Below are 12,465 nucleotides of genomic sequence, written 5' to 3' on the forward strand. Positions count from 1 at the left end.
TGTTCAAGTAACGTTATCAAGTTAACCAGTTTTTCACGTCTTTATCACCCGTACTGAAGTGGGGATTTTAACTGATAGCTGATGATGTAGCGTCAGTGTTATCAAGAAGACAAATTGATGGGAATTTACAAGAACCGTTATCTTTTGTTAGCTGTTCTGCTATGTTAGTTTCCAACTTGAATTTTTGATCTTTTAACTGTGTTTCAATCACTTGTAAATTCATAATGCGCTGAATAATTTTGTCTTTTGCTGGAAACCGGTCGAAAAGAAAAGGAGCACATTTTGGCCACGATTCTCTAACATATATACCTCATAACTGAGTGGTCTGCAACGATTATCAATTATCTATGTCATTTGAAACCCAGCAACAACTAAGCTGTTAGTTTCAACAACCTGAATTTTTATTAGTTATAACATTCGATTATATTTTGTGTTGCTGATTTCTCGATCAATGTATTCTTGCTCACTTTTATCATAAAGCCATTTATGAACAGTTTTATCATGTTGCTCTACGGAAGAAGTACTGCACACAACTGATGCATGATGCTTCATCATCCTTTTTTTTTATTATACCAAAGTTTTCTGTCCACGATTCCTGACAATTTCTGATACTGTTTCCGTCAATTGCAAATTTTATCTGAGCTGTTTGAGATGACATTATGCTAAAAATTCACAACTGTAATAATGTAGTAGTGATTGATTAGTCATTCAATACAAATGAAATATATTTATTACGAAAAAATAAATATTCGTGGAGCCGCTAAACTACATATTTACTATTATATCACCAAATGCCTAGTGCTCATTCACAAACAACAGAAGACAAATATAAGCAGAGTGACGCAAATGTCTTTGGTACGTTTGTAATTCTCATAGAAAAAATCTACTGTGACAGTATATCTACTTTGACAGTAGATCTTTGTCTTCCCAAAGATCTCTAGTAGATCATTGATACTCGTTTAGTTCTGTCATTTACTGATGAGAACATTGGGACGAGTGATGAATTCAGAACGTGTCACTTGTTCTCAAAATCTTCCAGCTGGTTCCTGCTGATGCGAGACATCTGGGAACACTTCCTTTTGTTCCTGGTTTGTGAAAACTTATTCACTGCTTCGTTTCGCAGTTATGATAATCTTCATATATTTTTTTTTAGTTATATACAAGAGTTGTTACATTCTTGTACCTTTATTTCATTCTAGTTACATTTATTTATTTATTACGGGTTGGATTTAAAGAATCAAGGGAGCGGCGATGCATTTTGCCAGCAAAATTTGCTTGTGTGCCACTCTTGGCACCAGTGCCATAGGTTCGTCACCCATGGCCTAAGGGACATTGATAAAACAGTTAAATAAAGGTTTCCTGTATCTGTCAACAGAGTTTATATGAACATATATCTTGCTGCAGGGTCTACACTAGAGCACCTCAAGAACCACAACTGGAGCACAGCCAACACTTATTTTGGCGCCGGAGCCGCATTGCTCCAGAAGGTAAGAATTCCTTTTTTTCCTTCTCGTTTGCTAACTCTCTCCAATATCTCCTTTTTGCAGCTTATCCCCTAAAATGAAAATTCTTAGAAAGTAGTAACGATGTGGTCAAAAGTACCAATATGTCCTGATGGACCTGTAGATGAGCAGCCTATTATTATGGCAATGAGTATTATTGAATTTGGACAAACTGGACACATTTGTATATTTTTGTTGCTAATATGACCTAACCTAACCATCCTAGGCTTAATACATGCTATATGAGGCCTAATATATTTACAGCTATGTGCTATACTAGGCCTATAAATATTTAGGTTCGGTTTTAGCTTTATGTTTCCGGATTATATAAAAAATTGCCCCCCTCAAAAAAAAAAAACTTACTTGGGCTCCATTATTACATGTTGATACAATGGCTTACTTGGGCTCCAATATTACATATCGTCACTTTCAGCTTAATAAATGCTGGAATTTCAGCTTAATAAATGCTGGAATTTCAGCTTAATAAATGCTGGAATTTCAGATTAATAAATGCTGGAATTTCAGGTTCATAAATGCTGGAAGTTTAGGTTAATATATGCTGAAAGTTCAGGTTAATAAATGCTGAAAGTTCAAGTTAATAAATGCTGGAAGTTCAGGTTAATAAATCCTGAAAGTTTAGGTTAATAAATGCTGAAAATTCAGGTTAATAAATGCTGAAAGTTCAGGTTAATAAATGCTGAAAGTTCAGGTTAATAAATGATGAAAGTTCAGTTTAATAAATGCTGGAAGTTCAGGTTAATAAATGCTGAAAGTTCAGGTTAATAAATGATGAAAGTTCAGTTTAATAAATGCTGGAAGTTCAGGTTAATAAATGCTGGAAGTTCAGGTAAATAAATGCTGAAAGTTCAGTCAAATAAATGATGAAAGATCAGGTTAATAAATGCTGAAAATTAAGTTTAATAACGATGAAAGCTCGAATTGATGAATGTTATAAGTTCTTGTTAATAAATTATAAAAGTTCAGTCAAATAAATAATGAAAGTTCATGTTAATAACGTTGACAGTTCAAGGTAATAATGGTGAAAGTTAATATTAATAACGGTAAAAGTTCATGTTAATAAAGGTAAAAATTCAGGGTAATCATGATGAAAGTTCAGATAATTGGCGTTGAAATTTCAAGTTAATAATGATAAACGTTCAAGTGAATAACGATAATAAAGAACAAAGGTTATGGTGGAAGTCCTCATAAAAAGATAACATAAATACTGTAAGAAATATTTTGTTCTCTGAATTAATCAGTGCAAATTGTGAATTGTTTTACTGACTGTATTATGTATATAAACATAAACGACTTGGAGATATTGATGATAATTCAGTGCCAGTGGTGTTATGATTGATGCCTTCCCGGGCTTTCCTGACAGTAACGACGGGCAGGTGAGGGTCTTCATGTCCCATGTTGTATCTTTAGAGTTATAATTTCGCTGTCCTGATGTATGAATTCGTTATCGAACTTGGCCTAAAGTCTGCTTCGGCTGATAATATTGAGTCTTACAACCAATACCTTAACTGGTGTATATATATTTGGTTGATATTGTGGTCAAATGTGGCTCATCCTTGCCCACGGGCTGGTGCCTCAAGATCAATAATAACACACGATCCTCTTAAAAATAATGTCGCTTTTGGCCGTTTGCCCGTATGGCCGAAAGTGGACGTAATTTGAAAATAAAAAAGAAATGAAAATAAATTTGGGATTTTTTTTCAACAACAATAAGTTAAGGGTCCTCTGATAGGTTAGGTGGACAGGAAATTCTCATAAAGTTTCAAAACGTTATGAAAAACGTGAATTGAAAGTGTCCTCTCCTAACCGTTCCGAGTAAGCCGGACAACTCAAACAGAAAACGGAACAGTACGTCACTTTTGTGAGTCAACTTCATTTCAAATTACGTCCAAATTTGGCCATAGCACGCATACGAGCGAGAAGTGACGTTATTTTTAAGAGGACGAGTTGGTGACCGTTACGGCTTTTGGGTAACCGTCATAAATATTATTTTGCCAAGCCATTAGAGTTCTTTTCATTAGAATCACACAACACTTCCCTGGCATTGGTTGTTATAGATTAATCGAGACACGCAGAAGTGCGCATATAAGGTGAGCTACGTGGAGGTGGGCGGGCAGGGCGTCGACGTGTACAAGCAGCCCGTCACCGACTCCGGCAAGAATAGCAAGCGTGGCCGTCTCTCCCTCCACCATCACCACCACGGTCTCTACACCACTCAGCAGGCCGGGAAAGGTGACTCCACTAAGGTCAGGCACTGACACGGATCCGGTATGTACACGGTAATGTTAGAATTAGAACTCATTTTTCGTCTTAAGGTCAGATGGGTATTAGGTCCTGTTTATTACGCCTGATCATACAGTCACTAAGGTCAGACAGCTACCTGGATTTTTATGTTAAATTCCAAATCGACTTTTTCATTCTAATGTCAGTGGGATTCGGATCTTTCACGTCAAGATCAGAGTACAGTAAATGTACCTTCACAAGTATAGTTATACAATATTCTGTTAACTTCAGATGAGGGAACTTGCATGATTGGAAATGTAACATCAGCGCTTTCCTCAGAAATCGTTGGGTTCGTTGTTCACACTAAGACCTTTTTCAAAAGAATAAAAATATGAGGCTGTGGCTGCTTGTATGAGAAAAGGGGAAGGATCGAGTCACATGTTTCGTTAGGTTCAAGTTCTTGGAAGTTTATTGAGATAACAAAATACATCCCAAAATGATAGAGAAGGTTAGGCTATTTCTACCCTCTTATATTACGGGTCCCTCAAGGGGCGGATAAATCCATTCATTACTCAAATATTCATCATATTTTACATAAACAAATGTAAAGTAACGGTGAAGTAAATGTCTCGTCGCTAGCTCCGTTTAACAGCCTATTAAAGGGATAGATCTTGGCAAGATCAGTTATCAAATGAAGAAATGTTGAAATTCGAAGTATTAATTATATATATATATATTATATATATATATATATATATATATATATATATATATATATATATATATATATATATATATATATATATATATATATATGACCGAAAAAGTAAGATTAATAATTCTAACACGAATTTTCTCAATCTTTCGTACATTTTTTTTCACTGTTGGAGGTAAATCAAAAATCAATTCTCCAAAATTCATTTTTATTTCTAGTCTGACGCGACACGTGCGCGTTTCGTAAAACTTATTACATTTTCAAAGTCTTTAGTTTACAAATACACAACTGAATAGAACTTACGCATCTCCGATTTTATATCTACATTTGAGTGAGGTGGAAGGGGTGATGTGGCATTAATCAACACAAGACAGAACAAGAGGTGGCATTAATAGGGTATTAATTTCATCAACACAAGACAGAACAAGGGGTGGCATTAATAGGGTATTAATTTCATCAACACAAGACAGAACACGAAACAATGGGTATTGAATAGAAGTGTTTGTAGAAAGCCTATTGGTCCATATTTCTTGATGCTTCTATATTGGAGCGGAGTCTTGAGGTGGGTAGAATATAGTTGTGCAATAATTGGTTGTTGATTGCTGGTGTTGACTTCTTGATGTGTACACATCAAGACATCGAAACTTATAAGTTTAAAATCAAAATTTAAATTCAGTGTGGATAGCTTATTAACTAAGTCCACATTGTTTGTCAAGTGTGAGTTGGAAATAGTACCAACGATAGGGGACAAAACTTTGACTAACCACTTAGAGAGTTTATAAGCCGCCGAACCAATTGAACTAATAATCGGCCTTGCCGGATTATATGGCTTATGAGTTTTTATAAGACCATACATGTAAGGAAGAGAGGGGATCGACTTGTTAGCCTAGATATCAACTCTTTATCGCCTTTACACACAGTTTTAAGAGTTTTGTTAAATTGTGCAATCACTTTTTCAGTAGGATTTCTGTTAACCAATAAGCTATCCACACTGAATTTAAATTTTGATTTTAAACTTATAAGTTTCGATGTGACCTCTTTATTCACTAAAGTTCCTGTTGATGATCTGTTAGAATTTCTACGTGAGGAACTGCCTAAATATAATTTGAGCTTGCAGACCAATAAAGTATTGGAACTTATTAAATTGTGTATAAAAGACAATTATTTTAGTTTTAATGGAAAATTTTTCAAACAAACATTTGGTATGGCGATGGGCAATCCCCTGTCCCCAGTTTTAAGCAATTTGTATATGGAATTCTTTGAAACAAAAATCTTATCCAGGATTATCCCGGCTAATGTAGTTTGGTTTAGGTATGTTGATGATATTTTGTGCTTATGGCCGTGCAACAAAGACCAGATAGTTTTTCTTAATGAACTCAATTCTTTGGTACCTTCAATAAAATTCACTTGTGAGACTGAGGAGAATGGTACTCTTCCGTTTTTGGACATTATGATTCATAGCGTCAAAATATATATTATATATATATATATATATATATATATATATATATATATATATATATATATAACTGAAAACTCACACCCCAGAAGTGACTCGAACCCATACTCCCAGAAGCAACGCATCTGGTATGTACAAGACGCCTTAATCCACTTGACCATCACGACCGGACATAATGAGGTGATAGCCGAGGCTATTTGAACCACCCCACCGCCGGCACTCGGATAGTTATCTTGGGCATAGCATTTTACCAAATCACCTCATTCTTTGGGGCAACACGTGAGGAACACAAATGCGAACAAGCCTGAATGGTCCCCAGGACATATGCAACTGAAAACTCACACCCCAGAAGTGACTCGAACCCATACTCCCAGAAGCAACGCATCTGGTATGTACAAGACGCCTTAATCCACTTGACCATCACGACCGGACATAATGAGGTGATAGCCGAGGCTATTTGAACCACCCCACCGCCGGCACTCGGATAGTTATCTTGGGCATAGCATTTTACCAAATCACCTCATTCTTTGGGGCAACACGTGAGGAACACAAATGCGAACAAGCCTGAATGGTCCCCAGGACATATGCAACTGAAAACTCACACCCCAGAAGTGACTCGAACCCATACTCCCAGAAGCAACGCATCTGGTATGTACAAGACGCCTTAATCCACTTGACCATCACGACCGGACATAATGAGGTGATAGCCGAGGCTATTTGAACCACCCCACCGCCGGCACTCGGATAGTTATCTTGGGCATAGCATTTTACCAAATCACCTCATTCTTTGGGGCAACACGTGAGGAACACAAATGCGAACAAGCCTGAATGGTCCCCAGGACATATGCAACTGAAAACTCACACCCCAGAAGTGACTCGAACCCATACTCCCAGAAGCAACGCATCTGGTATGTACAAGACGCCTTAATCAGACGCCTCAAAGAATGAGGTGATTTGGTAAAATGCTATGCCCAAGATAACTATCCGAGTGCCGGCGGTGGGGTGGTTCAAATAGCCTCGGCTATCACCTCATTATGTCCGGTCGTGATGGTCAAGTGGATTAAGGCGTCTTGTACATACCAGATGCGTTGCTTCTGGGAGTATGGGTTCGAGTCACTTCTGGGGTGTGAGTTTTCAGTTGCATATGTCCTGGGGACCATTCAGGCTTGTTCGCATTTGTGTTCCTCACGTGTTGCCCCAAAGAATGAGGTGATTTGGTAAAATGCTATGCCCAAGATAACTATCCGAGTGCCGGCGGTGGGGTGGTTCAAATAGCCTCGGCTATCACCTCATTATGTCCGGTCGTGATGGTCAAGTGGATTAAGGCGTCTTGTACATACCAGTTGCGTTGCTTCTGGGAGTATGGGTTCGAGTCACTTCTGGGGGTGTGAGTTTTCAGTTGCATATTGTCCTGGGGACCATTCAGGCTTGTTCGCATATATATATATATATATATATATATATATATATATATATATATATATATATATATATATATATATATATATATATATATATATATATATATATGAATTCTACCCTCTTTCAAACACAATTATGTTAAAACACTTTAATCGTCAGGACAAATGGAAAACTTTTGACAAGCCGCCGGCTTCCTGTCGTTTTCGAAGTGGAATGTTGTTGCGTATATTAATACATGTTACCAGGTAAATTTCGGTAACTAATAAAATTCCCCCAGTCTATCGAATAAAAAATTCTATCGAATTCATATGTTTGAAAAGAGCAGAGCTCTCTTCCCCATATCTGATAGGCGTTGTTGTAGTCCGTGCATAAAACTCATCTGGGAACCCTTTATCATTATAGTTGGTTACACTTCAGCGTAACAAGTAGGTTTGGTAAGTATGATTTTTTCTCTTTATAAATCCCTGATATAATATTTGGGGAAGTACAAATGACAACCGATGCCTAGGGTGTCAGATTTACAGATTTTTTTCGAGGGACACTTAGCTTATTGAAACAATAGCCAAATCAACCCATATTCTAAAAAGAGAGAACCTATAGCTACTATGAATCAAATGGACAAAATTTGGGCTGTAGTATCCAAAAGAGGTTTACGTTTTATACAATGGACCACTATAAAGAGCAAACCAAATAATAGAACAGTGATAATAAGCCTAAAAACCAGTCCTAGGCATAAATAAGCAACCCTAGACACATAACCCACAAATCTGAAAATAATATAATTGTCATGTCATAATGTGGACCATTATCAACTCATGCAATGGTAACATGACTTGCTAATGGTACAGGAAGAACCGAAACGTCGTCGCTTCTTTTATTTTTCAGATGTGTGGGTTGAGTGTCTAATTTTCATCCACGTTATTGCGACTTAATATCCACGTAAGCAATCCTAGTCAAAATATGGCAGCCAAAGCCTTAGTACATCTGCATTATGTACATTTAGAACATACGCATGTAATATACAAGGCCTAGGGAAGTTAATAATTTGTACTTCCATTTGTAGTAATAATTGATACTGTCACTTTGTGATGACAGATTGACAGGTTGGCCTAACGGTATGGGAGCTGGTGTTGAAGTCGGGATAAAAGTCAAGAATGTCTTCAGACATATGCATCGGTTCCAGGTCACAATCTACGCATCATCGTGAATGTTTGAAATTCATAATATTGGAAGGATTTTCCTACATAAGCCATCACTTGGTGGTAAAGCTGTACGGGGGGTTGGTGTTGGCGAGGTTGTGTAACATGCAACATACAGAGGTTGCAGCCATGTAAGATGCAGGTTGGGCGCTAATACGAGCTCTTCACTCTTGCAGACATGCAACATTGATGGGTACAGTTGTCCTCTGTCGGAGATCAGGGAGTTTGTAATAGCACAATATGTTGGACAAGTGTTGATGGACACTATGTTTGGACACGTGTTGATGGACACTATGTTTGGACACATGTTGATGGACACTATGTTTGGACACGTGTTGATGGACACTATGTTTGGACACATGTTGATGGACACGTGTTGATGGACACTATGTTTGGACACATGTTGATGGACACTGTGTTTCGACACGTGTTGATGGACATTGTGTTTGGCCACGTGTTGATGGACACTATGTTTGGACACATTTGGTTAGAAATGTTAAAAAAAGAGATAAGGAAAGCAAAAAGAAACTATGAAGTTCGCATAGCAGGGCAAGCAAAGACAAATCCTAAAGAGTTTTTTCAGTTATATCGTACTAAGACTAGGGAAAGGATAGGTCCATTAAAAACTGAAACAGGTCAATTAACAGATAGTGATGAAGAGATGAGTAGTATTTTTAATAAATATTTTGTATCTGTATTTACTAAAGAGGAACTTAACAATATGCCTTCAGCCGAACAAGTCTATGTGGGTGGGGACGAGGACAGGTTGACGAGTTTAACAGTTACCAGGGAGGATGTTCTTAAACAAATAGTAAAACTCAAACCAAACAAATCCCCAGGGCCGGATGAAGTGTTTACCAGGGTGCTTAAAGAATGCAAAGAGGAGCTTTGTGACCCACTGTCAACCATATTTAGTAAATCAATAGAGTCAGGCAGAGTGCCAGAGTTTTGGAAAGTTGCTAATGTGATACCAGTTTTTAAGAAAGGAGGTAGATCACTTGCGTCTAACTATCGACCAATTAGCCTAACGTCTATTGTGGGAAAGTTACTCGAATCTATAATAGCAAATAAAATTCGTCTTCATCTTGAAAAAAATAAATTAATTGAGTCGCAACATGGTTTTGTAAATGACCGTTCATGTTTAACAAATTTGTTATCTTTTTATTCTAGCATAGTTGAGGCAGTTGATAGTGGTAAGGATTGTGATGTTGTATACCTTGACTTTAGCAAAGCTTTTGATACAGTGCCACATGAAAGACTGATTAAAAAGATAGTCTCATTGTATTGGGGGTGCTATATTAAGCTGGATTAGGGCATGACTATACCAAAGGAAACAGAGAGTTAGTATAAATGGAATCAAGTCAGAGTGGGAAAATGTTGTAAGTGGAGTGCCTCAAGGCTCTGTCCTGGGACCTCTGTTGTTTATAATATATATAAATGATTTAGATTCAGGTTTGAGTAGCAACATTTGCAAATTTGCCGATGATACGAAAATCGGTAGGGAAATTAATTCGGAGGAGGACTCACTATCACTTCAAGTTGATCTAGATAGGGTTTTGAAATGGTCAAAGGATTGGCAGATGCAGATTAATGCTGATAAATGTAAAGTTCTGTGGTTAGGTAATTATGATAGGGTTACAAGATACGAGCTAGATAGTGTTGAGATTGCGAAGTCGAATTGCGAAAGGGATCTGGGAGTTATGATTAGTAAGAATTTAAAACAAAAGGATCAATGCATAAATGTTCGTAATAAGGCAAATCGGACACTTGGATTTATTAATCGCAGCGTTAGTAACAAGACACCTGGTGTGGTTCTCAAGCTATATCTTGCTCTAGTTAGGCCCCATTTAGATTATGCAGTTCAGTTTTGGTCGCCATATTATAGAATGGATATAAATTCACTTGAACGTGTCCAGCGTAGGATGACTAAGTTAATTCCCCAAATTAGAAATCTTTCATATGAAGAAAGATTAACAAAGCTTAAGTTGCATTCACTGGAAACATGAATGATATTATGACGGGAAATGGAAACAAACCCATTATTTGTATTAGTGCAGGGGGTAATGATGTTGGACGAGTTAGGAGTGAGGAACTAATACAGAGATTCAGGACAGCCATTGAATTAGTTAGGAGCAAGGGAGGAATCCCGATCATATGTGGCATTCTTCCAAGAAAGGGAGTGGGAAATGAATGGATGTCACGGGCACTTGGTGTCAATTGCCGGCTGGAAAGACATTGCAAATCAAATGCAATATCTTTCATAGACAACTGGGAACACTTCTATGGAAGAAATGAAATGTATGCTCGTGATGGGGTGCATCTATCGAGAGCTGGGGTTGTTGCTGTTGCGAACTCGTTGGAAGAAGTGGTTAGAGGTGTTTGTTTGGGTTTAAACTGTTAGTAGATAGAGGTATGGGAATTGATTTGGAGGAAAGAGGTAATAAAAGTATGTGTTTGTGGGAGAAAGGAATTGGCAAAATGATCAGGGAAAGAGAAGGGCCTCAAAATAACAATTCACTTAGGGTATATTACACTAACAGTAGAAGTCTAAGAAATAAAATTAACGATTTAAATGCTCTTGTCTGCACAGAAAAAAATAGATATTATTGCACTTACCGAAACGTGGATGAATGTAGAAAATAGAGAACTATTAGCTGAATATCAAATAAATGGATTTAAACTATTTCACACAGACAGATATATTAGACGAGGAGGGGGAGTAGCCATATATGTTAGGGACAATTTGAAATGTAGTCTCAAAGAGGGAATCAAAACTGAGCCACACACAGAAACTATTTGGATAGAATTATACGAAAAAGCAAATAATATTATAATAGGAGTTATATATAGGCCACCAAATTTAGACAGAATGGAAGCAAAGCATATATGGGAAGAAATATCTAGGGCATCTAGATCTAACAGTATTTACGTCATGGGTGACTTTAATTTTAGTGGAATAAACTGGTTGAACAAAACAGGGAATAGTGAAGCAGAAAATTTTCTAGAATTAATTGACGATTGCTTTCTTATGCAACACATTAAGGATCCAACACGGGAAAATAATATTTTAGATTTAGTGTTAACTAACAGGGAAACGCAAATTAATGACATCGAAATAGGGAGTGAGCTAGGGAGCAGTGATCACAAAGAAATCAGATTTAGCATAGAATGGAATAGACCAGTAGGAGAAAATTCTGTTAAAGTGCCAGATTTTCGAAAAGCTGATTTTAATAGCCTAAAAAAATTTTTGGGTCAAATTGATTGGAAAGGCTTGGGTATGGGGTGTGGGCCGGTCTTGGAGCGAGACATGAACCCAGCGATAGGTGACTTAAATGGGGATTTCGATGTGGATTCAATATATAACTTATTTAAGAATATTCTAAACAAAGCACAGGAACGTAGTATACCATACAAATTGAATAGATCGTATACTAATGACCCAAAGTGGATAACAAAGAATTTGAAGAACCTTATAGGTAAAAAGAGAGCTTGGTACAAAAGGATTAAAAATGGGGAGGTCACTTTAGAACAGGAATTCGTACAACTGGTTAGAAATGTTAAAAAAGAGATAAGGAAAGCAAAAAGAAACTATGAAGTTCGCATAGCAGGGCAAGCAAAGACAAATCCTAAAGGGTTTTTTCAGTTATATCGTACTAAGACTAGGGAAAGGATAGGTCCATTAAAAACTGAGACAGGTCAAATAACAGATAGTGATGAAGAGATGAGTAGTATTTTTAATAAATATTTTGTATCTGTATTTACTAAAGAGGAACTTAACAATATGCCTTCAGCCGAACAAGTCTATGTGGGTGGGGACGAGGACAGGTTGACGAGTTTAGCAGTTACCATGGAGGATGTTCTTAAACAAATAGTAAAACTCAAACCAAACAAATCCCGAGGGCCGGATGAAGTGTTTGCTAGGGTGCT

General features: G+C 37.2%; 1 protein-coding gene across 1 annotated transcript in view; it reads left to right on the forward strand.

Annotated features, from left to right (window-relative positions):
* LOC138352573 (nicotinamide phosphoribosyltransferase-like) overlaps positions 1–12,465 on the forward strand; it is a 174,342-nt gene that overhangs the window by 72,512 nt on the left and 89,365 nt on the right. Inside the window, exons 7-8 of the mRNA XM_069305062.1 lie at positions 1,405–1,487; positions 3,578–3,771. Of these exons, the coding sequence (XP_069161163.1) occupies positions 1,405–1,487; positions 3,578–3,771 (277 nt within the window). The remainder of the gene's footprint in view (positions 1–1,404; positions 1,488–3,577; positions 3,772–12,465) is intronic.

This window comes from Procambarus clarkii, chromosome 54 (assembly GCF_040958095.1).
Source record: "Procambarus clarkii isolate CNS0578487 chromosome 54, FALCON_Pclarkii_2.0, whole genome shotgun sequence".
Classification (NCBI taxonomy): Eukaryota; Metazoa; Arthropoda; class Malacostraca; order Decapoda; family Cambaridae; genus Procambarus; species Procambarus clarkii.